Source organism: Mauremys mutica, chromosome 14, assembly GCF_020497125.1.
Source record: "Mauremys mutica isolate MM-2020 ecotype Southern chromosome 14, ASM2049712v1, whole genome shotgun sequence".
Classification (NCBI taxonomy): Eukaryota; Metazoa; Chordata; order Testudines; family Geoemydidae; genus Mauremys; species Mauremys mutica.
The window spans coordinates 20,739,532-20,759,234 of record NC_059085.1 but is presented as its reverse complement, the minus strand read 5'-3'; the positions used below and the strand labels follow the sequence as shown (position 1 = coordinate 20,759,234).

At 39.7% G+C, this 19,703-nt stretch overlaps 1 protein-coding gene across 9 annotated transcripts in view; it reads right to left on the bottom strand.

Annotated features, from left to right (window-relative positions):
• ZNF423 (zinc finger protein 423) overlaps nucleotides 1-19,703 on the bottom strand; it is a 408,575-nt gene that overhangs the window by 90,326 nt on the left and 298,546 nt on the right. For 5 of the 9 annotated variants that reach the window (XM_044986839.1, XM_044986841.1, XM_044986844.1 and 2 more), the window contains 2 exons: nucleotides 15,299-15,383; nucleotides 2,133-2,222 (listed from right to left, as the gene is read on the bottom strand). In XM_044986839.1, coding sequence (XP_044842774.1) covers nucleotides 2,133-2,222; nucleotides 15,299-15,383 — 175 coding nt within the window. The remainder of the gene's footprint in view (nucleotides 1-2,132; nucleotides 2,223-15,298; nucleotides 15,384-19,703) is intronic. The other 4 variants (XM_044986847.1, XM_044986843.1, XM_044986845.1 and 1 more) reach the window with 2 other exon arrangements.

Here is a 19,703-nt window from a genome sequence, read left to right as displayed (position 1 = left end):
ATGATGTGGTTTCACCACATTCCTAGATTGCAAACAGCAGCAGTTCCCTCGATTTAACCACAAGAAAAATAGGTTATTGGACAACACCTTTTCATAGATATATTTTTTATCTCAAAATGTTTTTTTCATAACTAATGTTTACATAAAATAAACATGCAAGACTGATATCACCATGCTCGCTGTAGTTAATGGTCTGATGGATATTTCCACTTAAAGGGGGAAAGAACCTTATTTGCAGGGGTTAATAACCAAGGCATACTGAGCCATAGCTTTACAAGTAACCATGCCCTTGCTCTGAATTGTTGAAATTTGGCTTACAAGACTGCATCACATGAGTATCTTTAAAACAAAAACAAAAACAAAACAGAAGTTGTTACACAGACATTTCAGATTTCAGGGATTACAGTTACACAAAGCATTCAAGACTGGGTAGTTTATGACATTTGATTTTCTGCACCAACCTCCAGAGTTGCTGCACTCAACATTGTTGAGCAGTTTGGCAGTGGCACTTAAAAACAACTGCATATTTCGGTTTAAAAACAGGTTATGAAGCAGGTGCAGTAAGTTTTTTCCATCAACAACTTCATAAGAAGTTTTTGGCATGTGAGGCTTAGTACCTATGCATAGCATCCACATTGCACCAATAGAGTGTAATGGCTCCAAATGGCCTGTTAGCCAAACCTGGAAAAGCTGTAAGCATTAAAGGCCTTGACAATAGACACTAATGCCTCCAACACTGACAAAATAAATCATTATCGATTTAAAGGTGCTGTTAAGAGTCATGGCAAGAATCCATATTTAATTTTAATAATTCCCTATCAACATATTTAACAGCTGCGCTGTATGTTTTAAACATTTCTGCATTATCAGAACTATAAGTAATTCATGGGTTTTAATACACAGTGGTTTTTTTTTTAAGTCTTCTGCCTCTCACATACATTTCAGCTACAAAAATTTACTAGATTTGTAAGATTTAAAAACATTCTTAAGCAAGAACATTCAGACTTTTCCACCTAAACTGCAGACTAAGACATCTCTGTGAATTAGGATAATTGCCAAAGTGACAAATTGTTTTTTTTTCCTTCTAAATTCTGAAATTTCTTACTTTTTTTGGGCTAAGCCAATAAGACACTTTGCTTTTAAAGCATTATTGTCAGGTATAGATTCACTGAAAAAAATAAACTGTTTCTTTGCCAGTGTTATCAATATACTCTTTAGAGTCTAACTAAAATATTTTTTAGAAAATTTACTTTTCACCATATGTGATCATTTTTGCACTTTGTTGTCCAAGTACATTGAAAACAAGATAGTTTCATTTTTGTTTACAGCCAGCATCTAATCAATTTCACTCTCTGGTTCTGGAATACTAGTGTTATTCCTCTAAAAATAAACTCTTTCCATGGCTTTTTTTTCTATAAATGGGAACCTATCTATTAACATTAGATTTTTTAAGATCTTTTTTCTTTTGTGACAGTCCTGAATTTTGGGTGTAAAATCCTATTCTGGTCATGACAAAACTCCTATGTACATTTTTTTCACTTTAACTATTTCTTAAATATCTTAAGAATTAGAACATGTCACAGAACATCAGCCACTTATATCTGGCCACAGTTTTGTTCAGCACTGTCCAGTTACTGCTCATTGCATGATCTTTCATCACTTGATTTTTTTGTTGCAGACATTTCTCTCTTGATATAAGTCACAGATGCAGAATTAGCAAATGACAGTCCATATCCCCATATGCTAGAGAAGACATATTGGCAATGGGATGAGTAAAACAAGCTGTAACAAATGACATGCTGTTGATTCTAGCTGATGCTGATCCCCTAACACATGGAGCGAAGCTGCATTTGGTTATTCTGGAGTAAAACCTAGAGTGAATGGATTTACTCTGGCATAACTGAATGAGAAACAACAATTTTTACAACTGTACAACAATTAGTTTAAGAATTACACAACAACATTATAATCAAAGGCGCTGATCTTATTCTTTGATAGGCATGGGTGAGCATACATAAGACAACACATGACTCTGCATCTAAAGGCAGGGTTAACCTCTGGGTGTGGTTATATTTACTACAGACCTAACTGTTTACACACACATAAAATTCAGCATACACTTTATTTCCTACCTGCAGTGACATTTTTCATAGTCCTTCTCTCCACCAGTGCAGGAGCTGGAAAAGAAGATAACGTCTCACCATATGGGGTTTGGGCTGCACCTACAGGAAACAGGAGGTAAAAAGACTCAACTCTTCCCCATGAGGTCAGCACCTCATTTACCCCCAGTGCATGGGTTAATTCCAAGACAACAAAACAAAGAGGAAAGAGATTCAGGGGAGGCAGGAGAAAGTGTGTTGGTGAAGAGGAGGACTATAGAAAACACCATTACTAGTAAGTAATTATTCTTTTTCATACCTCCCCTCTTCACCAATCTAGGAGTTAGAAAAGAAGTTCAGTCCTCACCATATAGAAATGTGACAATACAAGCAGGCAATAGCCCCTTACCTTAAAATGACTATAGTGTCAGACAGATCCTATGACTGAAAGTGAGTTTGCTGCAGAAGTTATTACAAGTTTATGGTGGGTAGGAAAAATGTGTACATTTGACCCAGTTGCTACTCTTAATTTTCCAAAAGGTACATTCCATATGAGATTTGCTTATAACTCCCAGCAGAATAAAGCTTCATGCAGTATGGAGAGACTCAAGATCTTGTTGTTCGAAGTATTCTTGCATAGGCCTTGATCCACCTGGAAACTGTGGTATTTGGATGCATTGTGTCTTTCCCTAGCCAATAAAATAGTACAAATAATGCTTTTGAGTCGTAAAATAGCATCATTAGTCCAAGGTAAGAGTCAATGTTTTGCCTGACATCCAAAGAATGAAAACTGTCTCTAAAGAAATGTGGATTGATTATGATAGATCAACAGAGTTACTGGTTCATTTAAAATCTGATATTACCTTAGGAAAGTCTGATAATGAAACTAAAATCTTCTTTCTCAAAGTTCAATTGAAGACACAGAGGCAATTGTTAGAACCTTCTGCTTAGAGACAGGGCCACAAGAAATAAATTTTTTAGTAAAGCAAATTTAAAGGAATTGAATCTGCTAATTCAAAACTAGAACAATACATAGACATCAATCTAGAATAATCTAAAGAGAGAAGAACATGAAGTGGAAATCTCTTGATTCCTTAAAGAGGCCAGAAATTTGCCAAGATTACTAATAAGTTGACCCATAAAGAGTTTCCGCTACAAAAATCCAAAATATAAGTGACCAAACATGTATGGTACCTACTGCAGAGGCAATTGGTTCTCTCTGCACCAAGAACTTGACAGAAAATGATGATTCAAAGATGTATTGAAACACAGTAGAATTTAAAAGAATTAAAATGCTCTTCATATGTCAGAATAATGTGCATGAAATTCTTGCCATTGAAAAGTTTCTCTCTACACTAAAGAATGACCAGGAAAGAAAGTACTCTGATTACTCAGGAGGATATGAAATAATATTTTTGTCCCTGAGGAAGGAGGGAAAAATTATACTTGATCCGACTTGCTAGTCAAGTATGACGTATCACAATGAAATTTGCTCTAATGACCATTTGTAATGGGTAGTCTTTTGACTTAAAGGACCAGTTAAAAGTCTCCCCAAGATTTGCACTGCCATTTAATTTGATCCTTATTTAAAGACAGTGCACCAAATGTATCCCTTCAAAGTAAATGGAGTTCCATCGAAAATGAAGTTGGACCTATATCTAATAGGCAAAAATTCTGATTTGTCCATCGGATGATCAGACAAGTTTCAGTATACATAACTTGATAACCCTCTTATTCAAATACAGATGTTTTCCATAACAGAAGGAAGGAAGGAAACGTTTTGGACCTGATCATCAGAAGTGCTGAGCACTTGCAGCTCCCTCTGAAGTCAGTGGGTGGAGGTGCTTAAAACCACTGAAGCGCAGAGTTTTTATTAGTAAGAAAGGGACTTAGATCTACCTTTCTAGTACTGTGCACTTTCTCTTCCCACTGTCCAATGACAGGGTAGACTGAACAGTGTCCACACCTCTCCAAAGAGATAAAATGAATGGTGCATGGACATTTTATAACTTTGGCCAAAGATGTTAAATTTTCGCGAATATGCACTCCTTTGCCTTCTCCCCTGTTTGTTTTTAGGTAAGCCTGGATATCTTGCTAGCGCAGAAACAGAACTGGTAGCTGATTTCCTTGTAGCTTTGGATGAGAAAGCATTAAAAACTGCACCACTGGTTTGGCAGGACTTGAAGAACAGGGAAATCTTCTTTCTCCAAGAAAAAGCATTAGTTATCTGTTAACAGCAAACTGCCTGTTAAAAAAACATAAACACCTAGATTTCAAGGCAGAATTGGTACAAAGCTACAGGGACAAAGGAGAGTCAAAAGCTATACATAGAATTACAGTATAAACAACCAGTGGAACCTGTAGATGTGGTGGTGTACAATATGGTTCTTTTATATCAAAGAGAGAATGCAACTACTGCTGTTCTAGGACCTCTACAATCTTCTCTACATACTTTATAACCACAGAAATGACAATCTTCTCACAGGAAGAGGTTATCCTCTTTGATTAGATCATTCTTGCTCATGTGCAATTAGTGGTAGCAGGAACTGATTAAATGGAACGTAATGTCGAGTTTTAGGGGGGGTTTGTTTTGTTTTTTTAAGTATTCATCCTGTTGATGGCTGCTATCTTTAATTCTTAATTTCTTCACTGTTTAGAGACAATGAAGTCTAATTCAGTTTTAATTTAATCTAAAAATTGGTTCTTTTCAGCATCTTTATCCAAAAGTGATGCAGAGTCTATAAGCTTTCCTAATAAAAGAGAAAACTATGTGAAAAACATTTTAATAGAGAAAATATAACTTCAAAGTGAAATCCTTCATGACAAGGGAAATCAAATATCTCATATATATCTCATGTCTCAGATGCCACGCTTTAAAGAAATCATTTTGTTATTGCTTAGGACCTCAATTATTTAGTAAATTGGTTAATTTCTTAAGCAAGCAATGGTGCCATTGAAGGCAAAACTCTGTACAATTCAAAGAAGCAGGATTAAAATGTGAGGAAATAAACCATCCTGCAGAAATAAAAGTAATGAACAAATTCATGTAAAGAGCAAAAGATGCCTTTGCAGCATCACTCTAGAAAAGTCTGAAGAACAGACCCGAAAATGATGGAGCTTTGTTTATTGGAAGATTCTGATCCTTTGTTTTTTAATATCAGGAGAAAGGCAGAAAGGTCTGATGGGAAACTGAGGTGCTGACCTTTATAGTGGGAAAAAGTTGAGTCATTTTGCCACCTGTAGGTAGAACCAAAATTCCATATGGTGAGAACTTACCTTCTTTTCCAACTTCAAGGTTGGTGGAGAGGGACTCTGTGAAGAATGTGTGCACTTATATTCATAGATATGTGTCCACACATGTACAAATAATCCAAGAAACAGGCAGAAAGTATCTCTGCAGACTGCTACATACAATTCTGTTTGTTTCTTTTAATTTAGGGGGTAGGTTTGGGGTTTTTTTTTAAATACAATAATTTTCAAGGTTAACAATACCACTAAAGTGAAGAACAAGTTATAGCATCAAAATATCACAGCTTACACACACCAAAGTTTACTGGAAAGAGTCATTTTTGCCACACTAGTTAACAGATGTTGAAAGGCTGTGAATTGATTGAGATGCTTGCTAATGATAACTTTGAAGAAACATCAGACTTAAAACTCAGACTGATTACAGAAAAGGTGTTTTATCAACTGCTCCCCTTTATGAATAAATATGAAACTATCAGGAAAATGTTTAAACGAGTTTAATCATAGCTACATATGAAAATTAGGTTGAAGGGCAAAAAGGAATCTTAACATGGTTAAGAGAGAATGAAAGCAACATAAAACTGTGATCACAGACAATTATGCATGTATCATGCAAAACAAGAATGTTGTCATAGCAGCTATAAAAATGTCAGTGAAAACTGAACTACTATTATGCAAGGTGTAAATGAAATGAAAAAATGCAAAAGGAAAATCTGAATGAATATATTAAGGGAAACACTATTTCTTTCCTGGTAGATAAACAAGCAAAACAAAATACATTTTCATGAAACAGAGTAATTTCTAGGAACAAATATGCATAGATAACAATTGTAAGAGACCATAGCGATGTTTGTGTATCTGGATGACAAAGGTATTAATATTTCTAGCAACAAATTTTCCATGTGTCAGAAAGAAAGGGAGGGCTAAAATGTACAATTATGAAGACCATTTTAAAATAGGAAGCCATCTAGATATTGGATTCTATTAGGGCCCGACATTTCCTACTAAAGTCAATGGGAGTTTGAGCTCTGGCCCTGAATGAAACTACACTATTAACTATTAATAGTTTAATTATCAGTGGTGTACATTTACAGTGCTATACCCTCCTCTCTACTAGTACATATGTAGCACGCTCAACACTGTGTTATTTAAGTATCTACATAAATCATGATTTATTATTATTAACAATAACAGAGAACTAATGTAAAATTCAAAACAAGCACTTTAGGTAGGCCAACAATTACATTTAGGCGTATAGCTATAATACATATTGCATTCTAAGACCCTCAGTCCTGCACTAAGTTCTGTGTAGACAGATGCCTGCACAGGCATAGAGCCACACTTAGGACAACAGTATTCCATGCACACCCAGGGGTTTATATAGGCAAAGCACATATGAGGATCAAGGCCCAAATACACATTTCTAAACAGAATGTATGTAGCTCATAAAGGTTTGTATACCAGTTTTTTCTTTCTAAAACCAACTTTAAATAGTAGACAGCTGCCTTAACATGTGATTCCAGTACTACTTATTAATTAAAAGAAATCCATAAAGAATTAGATGTTTAAAGCAAATACTGCATTAACGTATAAGGGTTGTACTTGCAACTGTGCATTAAAAGAGCAACACTTAAAACATGCTTTTAAAATATGAAAGTTTTACAAATATATTTTGAATTCTTAATGTGTTCATAAATAATTCACACATTCAACTGTTAAGTCCAGAAATATGTTATCGTTGATCATTTGCATTTAATGCTTCAAAAACAATCTGGCACATTTTTTATTTGCCTTAACACTTGAAAGCTATTACAAAGACACTGTGTTCCAATGTCATCATCATTGCTACCATGTATACATTTTAATTCAGCACTGGGCTACACAACAAATCTATGTTGGTATAACTATGTCACTCACAGGTGTGGAAAATCCACACCCCTCAGAGATACAGTTATACCGACCTAACGCCAATGCCTGGTGTAGGTGGGAGGGCTTCTCCCATCGACATAGGGACTCCACCTCCCTGAGAGGCGGTAGCTATGTCGACGGGACAAGCTCTCCTTTCGTTGTAGGTGGCATCTTCACTTAGCATTGCAACTGTGCCGCTGCAGTGCTATAAAGGTAGACAAATCCTAATACTTGGCCAAAGGCCAGTAGGGTTTCCCTCTCAAGAATCAAACAATTTTGTCTCAATCATTTGACACAATGTCATGACTGGATGGAAAGGAATTTTGTTTACCAAGAAGCACCTTTCAAAATTTTGCAAATTTAAATAACTGAGAATTCAAGCAGCATGTTTAACTAACAGTGCATACGAAAAATAGGACATTTAAAAAGAATTAATGCCTTCCTTTAATACACATTATTGTATTAAGATCCCTATTCTGAAATGTGCTGACTATCCTCAGCTCCCAAGTCAATGAGAGTTGAGAGGATTCAGCACTTCCCAGGATCAATCCCTAACAATAGAAATGTCTTTGTATCCTAGAAGGAGATGCATATGGCAAATACTTCCACCTTTGCAGATGTAAAGTGTGGTAAGCTCTGTTTCTGGATCCATTTCATATTAGCAATGAATACATATACTCAGATAGTACAGTGATGGGCAGCAGTATAAAACCATAACTAGCTTTACATAGCTTTACATACATATAAGAACGTGGGTAGGACAGTTGTTATTAGCTGAATCCATGAAAACTATAACAAAGAGATTCATGCTCCAAAAGGTTCTTAGATACATTCTGACTGTGAAATCTCAAATCTTTTAACTGCTCTCTTGATGTTATCTCTGTGATTTAGTTGTCTATCAATTAATAGCTCTTTTAAATATGAAAACAACTTTCTACAAACTGCTGTCTTTAAAGTCTGTGTATTATCCTAGTTCTTTGGGTTTGGCCCCAAATTTGTTACACTAGTTATTCTTATTTTTGGTCATGGTTTTATTTAGAATACTTGTGTCATTTACAGAAAAAATATACATGATATACATTCCATATGTGTTTGTGATTCTGGCAAAACAATTCCACAACTTGAAACACAATATTCAGGAGGGATCAGTGGCATTTAATTACAGATTAGGTTATACAGATGTTTGGGATCCTGTGTTACCTGAATCAAAAATATCATTAAAAACACACTGCAGCTCATTGCTCTGCAACATACTTTTGTTTTTTGCACTGAAATTTCTTTTTGCCTCCTTCATCAATACAGTTAGGTAATTTGGTAGTTCCCCATCATCCAAGCCAGAGAATGATAAGGCCTTGTCTAAACTATGGGGGGAGATCGATCTAAGTTACGCAACTTCAGCTACGTGAATAAAGTTGCTCAAGTCGATGTACTTGGATCTAGTTCCACGGGGGCCACACTATACTACGCTCTCCCATCGACCCCCCTTGCGCTTCTCTTTCAGGTGGAGTACAGGAGTTGACGGGAGAGTGATCTGCGCTCAATTTAGCAGGTCTTCACTAGACCTGCTATACTGACCGCCGATGCATTGATCGCCGCACGCTGATCCCCCAGTAAGTGTAGACAAGCCCTAAGTCTATAAAGCAGTCCAAGATCCAGACCACAAAGCTATTTCACTATGACTGCCACTATTGTCCCTTACAGCTGTAAAATGAATAAACTGGGCCTCCTGCTTTATGTATTCCCCAACACAAATTAAGTACAGGTTCTGGAATCCATTCTAGTTTACAATAATCTGCCCATTTTTACACTCTATGACTCCCAAAATAGTTTGCCAGAAGAATGCTGACCTTTATACACACAACAGATTGGGAGGGGCTGGGAAGAATATACAGAGATGATTGGGCTGTATATTTGTGTGTGTACTTGTAAAAATTAATAAGGGTGCCCACTATGTTGACTGGACACTTTATCTTAGACTAGTAAAAATCCAAATAAATAAATAAATACACTGAGATAAATCTAGAGGGAATGCTTTGCCACAAACGTGGCACAAGGACCTATCAGTGGCCAAATGATTGAATATTCAAGTGTCCTACTGCTCCCTCAGCCATAGGAGAAAGATCTATTAACAGCTTTATGTGATTTTTGCTGTTGCCATGGTTGTTCAAGTCTCCCGCCGGTGGAGCCAGTTGCTTAGCATGCCCATCCTCGGAGGCATCTGATAGAGACTGCACATCAGAGGCAGTGGTAGGTGGGGGAATAGGGGAAACACTTGAAACATGGTCAGGTCAGCACAATAGGAGGTAAGGAGTACAGAGACTGCAAGAACTACAGACATTTTTTGATATACTCCTGGGTGGACTCCCCAATGCTGGCAAATGTTTCAAAGAGGGATCCCCTTTCTCTGCAGAAAGAAATGTTTCAAAGGAGCCCCAATCAGTGGAATGTTTCAAAGACCTTCTGCTCTCTAAAAATTCCACCCTGAAAACCCCAGACCCCTTCCTAACTAATCACGACTAAAGGGGCCTGACTCTGTGGCTGAAAAGCTTCCTACAGCCCGTAGCTTAAAATAAAACAAAACATTTACCATATTCCTGCTCCAGGGATGTATCCAGTCTGTTCAGTCTCCAGGGACTCTGCCTGGGTCTCAATATGCTTCTGTGGTTGGGTACAGGATATGAAGGGCTAGGGTGCAGAAGGGTAATTTTTCAAAGCAGTGTGTGGGAGTAGTGTTGAAAATTTCCTCCATACTACTTTGAAAATTTCAACCTACTCTAGTGCATTACAATCAGGGCTTCTAACTCCTGAGTATACAGCCAAGAAGTAAAAGAGGGAGATGAAGCCCAGCTAACCAGATGAAATACTTGGCACTGTTTAAAAACTAAATTGTAAGAAATGCTAATGTAATTATTTAACCATGCTACGGAGGTGTCTTCTATTACAAGGCACAGATCATTTTGTTGACTATTATTTGAAAAGAATAAGTATGAGTTTAGAAAGCCACTTTTATAATTTATTTTGTGTGCGTGTGAGTATGACAGGAAAAAAAAGTTAGTGCCACTGAAAGATGTTGGACTGTCAGATCTAGTGACTAAACCCCTCTAGCCACTTGGCACACGCACCATGGGCCGCAACAAAGCAAGCTTCCCTGGCACACTACTGCACCAGTATGCCTCCATCCTGACTTGGAGGCTAGGGTGGGCACAGTCCTGGCCAATTTAAATCCCTAATTTCTCTATCAGGGCTCCAAATAAGTAACAATTCATGGTGGTGGTTTTTGTAATATGGACTTTGGTCCACTGGGATTCAAGCAAGACCTCCAACTCACTTCTCAGAGGCTACTAAATGGTAACTACCCTTCCATCACCACCAATCTGGGCTAGATTTGTAAAATGAAAAACTCTTTAACCCACTACATTTATTATAAGTAAAGCTACTTTACTAATAAGGAGCCACATGCCCTCCTCTGCTGTAGTATATGAAGGGGAGTAAAACAAGCATTGTTAGGGCTCCTCACCCATAGGATGGGCACAGCACAGGCTGTGTAAATTCTGGAGTAGAAGGGCTATGAGCAGACCAGAGGAGCAATCACTGTCTATGATATTCATGTCTCTGAAATACTGGATTAGCATTAAAAACATATGCAGAGTCACTGGTGGCGGAATGAGCTATAACTGCTCTCCCCATACCTTCAATGTCCTTCAGTCATGTGCAAGTGCCAGCAGTAAACTCACTGGCAGAATAGTCTCTAAGTCAGCTATGCTTCCTGGGTGAGATGGGGCCAGAGAGTGTTGTGGAGTTGCTCAGGCTCTACAAGGCCTGAGAGAAGCTTGGTTTCCCATCAGAGTTTCTATTATTCAACCCTTCTCTGATCTTCTAAACCCAACCGAAAGACAGTTGTGAGCTGAACCTTGTGGTGCTCCTCCGAGTCACTCCCAGCCTGTAGGTTTTTCAAGGGAGGGACGCATGTGGCCCTTTGATATCAGATGCGATACTCAATTTGTGCCTTGGCACACTCTAGTATTTACCACAGCTTAGTCCTACAGAACTGAAATCCATTACCCATACTGGGACTATGTACCTGTAGTTTTCTACCATCTTCTGAAGTTTGCACTGTAATTTATTTACAATTCTGAGAAACTGACATTTGCAGACCTCCCAGAAAGAGGCACCACACTTTTCGCAGCTCCACATGTCCTCTACCAATGCCACAGTTTCCAACACTTCTGGTATTGGAATTCAAGCTTTACCATATATACATCAAGTTATTACTGCAGAAAGCAGAAATTTGGTGTTACAATAATTAATATATGAAGTGTATCTATTATATGTCTGTAAGTTAAATCATAGAACTTAAGATCAGAAGGGACCATTATGATCATCTAGTCTGACCTCCCGCAAAATGCAGGCCACAAAAGCTGACCCACCCACTCCTGGAATAATTCTCTCCCTTGTCTCAGCTGTTGCAGTCCCCAAATCCTGGTTTAAAGACTTCAAGTAGCAGGTAATCCTCCAGCAAGCGACCCCTGCCCCATGCTGCGGAGGAAGGCGAAAAACCTCCAGGGCCACTGCCAATCTACCCTGGAGGAAAATTCCTTCCCGACCCCAAATATGGCGATCAAATGAACCCCGAGCATGCGGGCAAGACTCTCCAGCCAGACACTCGGGAAAAAGACTTTCAATATCCCAACATTGACCCTCGGTACTAATTACCAGTGGCGGCACGTTATTGACCTATTGACTAAATAGTGTTATCCTATCAAACCATTCCCTCCATAAACTTATCAAGCTTAAACTTAAAGCCAGAGAGGTCCTTCGCCCCCACTGTTTCCCTCGGTAGGCTGTTCCAGAATTTCACTCCCCTGATGGTTAGAAACCTTCGTCTAATTTCAAGCCTAAACTTCCCGACTGCCAATTTATATCCATTTGTTCTCGTGTCCACATTAGTACTGAGCTGAAATAATTCCTCTCCCTCCCTAGTATTTATCCCTCTGATATATTTAAAGAGAGCAATCATATCTCCTCTCAACCTTCTTTTGGTTAAGGAAAACAGACTTGAGGAGCTCGGTTTGTTTTCATACGACAGGCTTTCCATTCCTCGGATCATTCTAGTGGCCCTTCTTTGTACCCGTTCCAGTTTGAATTCATCCTTCTTAAACATGGGAGACCAAAACTGCACACAGTACTCCAAATGAGGTCTCACCAACGCCTTGTATAACGGGACTAGCACCTCCTTATCTCTACTAGAAATACCTCGCCTAATGCATCCCAAGACCGCATTAGCTTTTTTAACGGCCACATCACATTGTCGACTCATAGTCATCCTGCGATCAACCAGGACTCCGAGGTCCTTCTCCTCTTCCGTTACTTCCAACTGGTGCGTCCCCAGCTTATAACTAAAATTCCCGTTAGTCATCCCTAAATGCATAACCTTACACTTCTCACTATTGAATTTCATCCTATTACTAATACTCCAGTTTACAAGGTCATCCAAATCTCCCTGGAGGATAGCCCGATCCTTCTCCGAATTGGCAATACCTCCCAACTTCGTGTCATCTGCAAACTTTATCAGCCCACTCTTACTTTTGGTTCCGAGGTCAGTGATAAATAGATTGAATAAGATCGGACCCAAAACCGAACCTTGAGGAACTCCACTGGTAACCTCCCTCCAACACGACAGATCACCTTTCAATACGACCCGCTGCAGTCTCCCCTTTAACCAGTTCCTTATCCACCTCTGGATTTTCATTTCAATCCCCATCTTTTCCAATTTAACCAGTAATTCTTCATGCGGTACCGTATCAAACGCCTTACTGAAATCAAGATATATTAGATCCACCGCATTTCCCTTGTCTAAAAAGTCTGTTACTTTCTCAAAGAAGGAGATCAGGTTGGTTTGGCACGATCTACCTTTCGTAAAACCATGTTGTAATTTGTCCCAATTGCCATTGACCTCAAGGTCTGTAACTACTCTCTCCTTTAATATTTTTTCCATGACTTTGCATACTACAGATGTTAAACTAACAGGCCTGTAGTTACCCGGGTCACTTTTTTTCCCCTTCTTGAAAATAGGAACTATATTAGCTAATCTCCAGTCAAACGGTACAACCCCCGAGTTCAGAGATTCGTTAAAAATTATCACTAACGGGCTTGCAATTTCACTCGCCAATTCCTTTAATATTCTAGGATTAAGATTATCCGGGCCGCCTGATTTACTACCGTTAAGCTGTTCAAGTTTGGCTTCTACCTCGGATACTGTAATTTCCAACCCCGTACCTTCATTCCCATCAGTCACTCTGCCACTATTCCTAAGCCCTTCATTATCCTTATTAAAGACCGAGGCAAAATATTCGTTTAGATATTGTGCCATGCCTACCTTATCCTTGATCTCCACTCCGTTTACAGTTTTAAGCGGTCCCACTTCTTCTTTCTTAGTTTTCTTCCTATTTATATGGCTAAAAAACCTTTTACTATTGGTATTAATTCCCTTCGCAAGGTCCATCTCTAACCGGCTTTTGGCTTTTCTCACTGCATCCCTACATCCCCTGACCTCAATAAGGTAGGTTTCTTTGCTGATCCCTCCCATCTTCCACTCCCTGTACGCTTTCTGTTTTTTCTTAATCACCCCTCTGAGATGCTTGCTCATCCAGCTCAGAATGAAGAAGTTACTTATTTCAAAAACAATAACAACTGTTTCATAAAACAATTCTGTCTGTAATCAAACAGTACATTGATAGCAGAATCCCATGCACTACACCGTTTTAGATCACTGATTATCAACCTCCGTTTTACATCTTAAGTTATAAGCACATATCAGCTTTCCTAAGGAGACCTCTCTTTCAGATTTCTTAACAAAAAGAGGGTGTGTGTGCTTTGAAATCACTGTGGTCCAATTAGCAAGGATCTCACCCTTCAAGTCTGCAAATCAGAGATTACATTAACACCTGGTACAAAAGCTAACATTCTTAGATATCTTCATCTTCTATTTGACAGACTTGAAACTCTTGCCTAGCACTACTATGGAAATTCTTGTGACTGACAGTGTATATCCTGCATTTATAAAGAGGTTTTTTTAATCTTTGTGTCAGTCTTTAATTCTCCCTTCAATATTTGGGCATAATTCACATTAATGATAATGGGAGTTACATACTTGCATTGAGGGGAGAATAGTCTCCTAAATGTAAAATTGTTCTAGGAAAACCATTACGCTTATCTAAGATAAATGCTGCACATGAACATATGGGACACACAAAGTGCACTGTAGGGTCCTTGAAGGATCTCTTACAACATATGTCTAGAGTGACATGTATAAGAAACTCCTTTGTCATCTATGCATCAAAATAAACTGATCTCTTGGGCCATCACATATATTTATAACATCTGTATAGACAGGAAAAAATACTTCTTTGCAATTGTCAGAAAATGACCATACAGCTGCAACAGAAATACAACCCTTCAGATTACAATAACACTTGACTGCAGCTTGTTATACTAGGGATCTCAGCAAGGTATTGCTTTAAAAAAAATTGAACATCTGAAAAGTTAAACCTTCTAAAGTCCAGAACTGTTTGAAAAAAAAAAAGAAAAGCACTGAAATAACTTTTTAAGCATTTTGTTTTGACAATGTGCCTCAGGAATTCATCACATTTAACTGGGAAAATGTGAGCCATTAAATCTATTCAATGTCATGACATACAAAATTGAAGCATAATTGCTCCTAAGTGGTTGACAACTGGCAAGTACTTTTTACATGGATAGAGGAAAATTTATGCTATAAAATGTAAGATATTGTCAAAAGTTTGATTTTAATATAAGTGAAAATGCTACAAGAGAATTCAAAAGGGTAGAAAAAGCTCAGCAGTAACACTTTTACAACCACACATTTAAAAAGCTTTGAAATGAACAATCATTACATCTAAACCATTTGCCTTGAAAGTTAAAAAAAAAACCAGTGTGAATATTAACAAATGATTAGACTAGTGAATTTCAAAAAGAGTAACAAAAACAAGTAGCCCATGAGAGGCCTGGTTTAAAGAGTTTCTTACCAATCATATGGTTTGCAACATGGATTTGTATCTCTCTTTCATTCTCAAAGGTCATCTGGCACTTGATGCACTGATAGGTCTTTTTCTGTTTAATAACCAAAAAGAGATTAGAGAAAACTGTACTGTAACATACAGCAGAGGTGATTAAAAATATGGCCCGTTACATATGCTTAACATTTCTCCTACCTAATCCTTTTTTCCATATACCAAGGTTGCACAGTTTTTTTTAATGAAAACTTGATGTACTAATATCCTGCCTTCAGAGGACTTTAATCTCACAGCAAAAATTTCAAATGATAGCCTAAATCAGGGTTTCAGTGCTGAGTACATGAAAAACTGATAACTTGATTATGACATAAACCCTCCATTATTGACACTTTACCCATAGCTGTACAAACTTCTGTGCAGGGAAACAAAATACTTTTAAAAGGAGATCTGTTTGCTTTCAGAAAAAGATCAACTTAAAAAAAATTTATTGTACTGAGGGAAACACAAAGTACAATAGGTCCAAGACCACTAGTACCTCGAGGAAAGGAAGGTGTGAATATATTTTGTACAGGTCTCCCATTAGAAATCTTGTAAATCCTACAGTAATATGAACAATAATTTCCTTACACTGTTTGTTTTGTGTTTTCTGTGTCATAATGTCATACTAATGAGGCTTAGCTGCAGAAACCAGGAGACAATGTGAAGATGCAATTACACAAGCCATTTATTCAAACAGGGAAAATGGGGTTTGTACTCAGATTGACAGTGGTGTGTACTCTGTCGGTGTGACAGGTAAGAATCCAATAAATAATTTGTAGAGAATAAAATACACTCGACAATTTAGGAATTCCAAGTTAAAACAAAAAAACCACCAGTGCTAAGCTTGTGCAGATTTACAGATCTCTCTACAATGTCTCCCAATGCCATTTTTAGGGGAGCTAATGAGGTCTACAAAAGATAAATTGGATTAGATATTTGTAAAATATGATGAAATATTAAAATGTGTTCATGTGTGGGTTTGAGTAAAATATACATAATACATGCACATTTGAACAAACACTGATTATCTAAAACATAAATGCATAACTGCATGCTTAATACGTATGCTTAATTACTGCAACAGAGCACACAAATGAGGTGCACATTTTTCACAAGCATTTGTGCACGTGCAGTTTAGAAAAACTGGGCCCCTTCTGCATAGAGTTTATTAGGAAGAAATTATTACCACAGTAATATTATGGAGTGGCTCTTTCTGCTGCTATCACACTGTGCCATGAGTACTCAGGGCCTGCCTCTCCAACTCCTACTGTGGACAGCCCCATAATGTGAGAGAGTCTAGTCACTTAAAAATAAATAAATACATAAATAAATTATAAAAAAAAAAGAGTGCCACGTTCTCAGCACTAGCCATTAATAGCAGAATCCCACTTTTGTAATTGATTCCCCAGCACTTTGAATTATTTACATTTGTGTATATTTTTATATCTAAATTATTTCTTGTTGCATTCCCTCCACCCCAAAGCCCATGTGTTGAACCCAGTTTCCAGGGCAGCATAATAAATCCAAGGATTTGGAGGAGTGTTGCAGGTTACTGCCTCACTCTCCATGTACAGGAGCCAATTTCCTTGAACACTTTTCTGAGGAGAGAAAAAAATGGGTGCTACCAGTATTTTCATAACTACATTCCACCTCAGCAACAGGTTGGAGATCGAGATTAATGAACATGGCACAGTGCCATAATAACAGGTACAACTGTCTATATGTTTGCAGTGTTGTTGTAGCCGTTTTGGTCCCAGGATATTCGAGAGACAAGGTGGCTGAGGTAATATCAATCATTGGACCAAACTTCTGTTTGATGAGAGAGAAGTTTCCGAGCTTACCCAGAGTTCTTCAGATCTTGGAAAGGAACTCAGAGCATCACAGCTAAACAAGGATACCCCACACCAGAGAAGTAGATCACATCATGGAACAGGCCATCCAAACAGCCCAAGAGAACCAGCTTCAATACAGGGGGGGAAAAACCTCTGACCATACATCCCTAGTTGTCACCAACCACCCCACACTGGAACCCATATGGGGAATCAAAAAATTACAACACATACTCGATGGAGGCCACATCTTAAAAGAAATCTTTCCTTAACCTCCCTCTTCTGACCTTCAAAATAACGCCCCAACCCTGCAAGCTCATCATCAGAAGCAAGCGCCCCACAGACCATGACCCGTCAACTCAAAGTGTTGCAGACTCTAACAGAACCTGCAGACATATCTCCACTGCTATGGTGATCAATATCCCCCACAACACACCTTTCAAAATCCTTGGGTCCTGCACTGCCTATCACAACATGTGGAGTACCTCATCCATTGCACTAAATGTCCAATAACAACTATGTGGGTGAAAGCAGACAATCACTATGCTTTCGAATGAACTCATATAGAAAAATGATAAAAGACAAAAACATCACATCACCCACAGGTGAACTCTTTTCACCAAAACTATCACGCCACATCTGACCTCTCAGTATTTGTCCTCAAAGGAAACCTGTACAACACCTTCAAAAGACAAGCCTAGGAGATTAAATTCATAACTTTCCTAGACACTAAAAATCATGGTCTTAATAAAGATACTGGATTTATGGCTTTCCACAACAACCTGTAGCCCACTAACCCCATTTTTTTGTCTTATGACTGCAGGGATGTTAACAGGACACTTTACCTTGAATGGTCCCTTAGAAAAAACGGTTACTCATCTTTCTGTAACTGTTGTTCTTCGAGATGTGTTGCTCATATCTAATCCAGTTAGGTGTGTGCGCGTGCGTGGATGTTGGAAACTTCTTCCATAGCAGCTACCTGTTGGGCCAGCTGGGGAGCCCCCCTGGAGTGGTGCCGATATGGGGTTCTATATAAGACCCTGCCGGCCCGACCCCCATTCAGTTCCTTCTTGCTGGCTACTCCGACAGAGGGGAAGGAGGGTGGCAATGGAATAGATATGAGCAACACATCTCAAGATGAGATCGTGACAGCCAAGGAGGAGTGGTGCGTGAGTGAAGCAAAGGTGGCACCAAGCCCCTTGGTAGACGTGGGTCATGCAGGGATCAGTGCTGGGAGGCTGATCGCGACCAGTGCCACGATAAAGAGCGGTGCCAGGCAGTAGAGAGGTGCCGCGATGAAGGGCGGTGCCATGCTGGTGATCGGTGCCGCAACGGCAACTGGTGCTGCAATGGAGAGCGATGCCACTCCAGCAACCGGTGCTGTGATGGAGAGCGGTGCCGAGAACTAGATGGGTGGCAAGACGCGGGCCGGTGCGACAGTCGATGCGGGGATCGGAGTTCCACACTGCGTCAGTCCAAATGGTGCTGTGTGGTCGCTGATTGTGACCTGGATCTGGAGCGGGACCATGACCCGGCAGTTGACAGCGACCTCGAGCGGGAACAGCTCCGAAGATCGGGACTGTGAGACCAATGCCACGAGTCTAACCAGCGCCATGAGTCAGACCGGTACCTGTGGCGGTGCTGGGACTCTGAGCGGTGTGGAGATGCTGGTCTGAGGGCTGCCATTCTGAACATCGCCAGTTTACCCTTCGATGGTACCAGGACTCGGGGTTGGGGCCGGTGCTGGGACCGGAGGCACCAGAGCCGTCATTTCGATGAGCCCTCTGGAGGCCTCCAAAGTATCTGGTGTGGAAGGTAATGTGATCTCTTCCACTTGCACTGTCCCTTGTGCAGGGCTGGGATGAGTAGATCTGGGCCTGGAGGCCTTGTCCTGTTTAGAGGCCTGGTTAGAGTTTTGCTTGGTCAGGACCGGGACAACTGCTTCGGCCCTAACAGGGGGTCCTTCCAAGGCTTGCTTCTTCCCAGCAACCGGGGAATGGGAGCGGTGCCGAGGCGGGCATTTTTGGGGCCTAGGAGATCACTGGTCCCGAGATGAGCGTGGGATCTTCCGTGGTGCTGAAGACAGTACTGCAGGAGGGGCACTCCACACCGAAGCACTTGGGCCCACATCTTGAGAGGGCCGCAAAGCAGACTTCATGAGGAGTTGCTCAAGTCGCATCTCCCTCTCTTTTCGCGTCCAGGGCTTGAACGCCTTACAGATTCTACTCTTGTCCGCCTGATGGCCCTCCCACAGACACCTGAGACAGGAATCGTGGGGGTCACCCATAGGCATGGGCTTGTTGCAAGGCTTTAAGCCCTGGGACTGCCCTCAACTACTAAACTACGCTTAATACTATAGGAAACACTTAACACTAACTAATAACAATTAATCGACAATCAAGATAAGAGCAGCTAGGGATAAGTGGAGCACTTGAGACAAGAGACCACTATTCCAACAACTGTCAAGGGCGGTAAGAAGGAACTGAAGGGGGGTCGGGCCAGCAGGGTCTCATATAAAACGCCATATCGGCGCCACTCCAGGGGGCTCC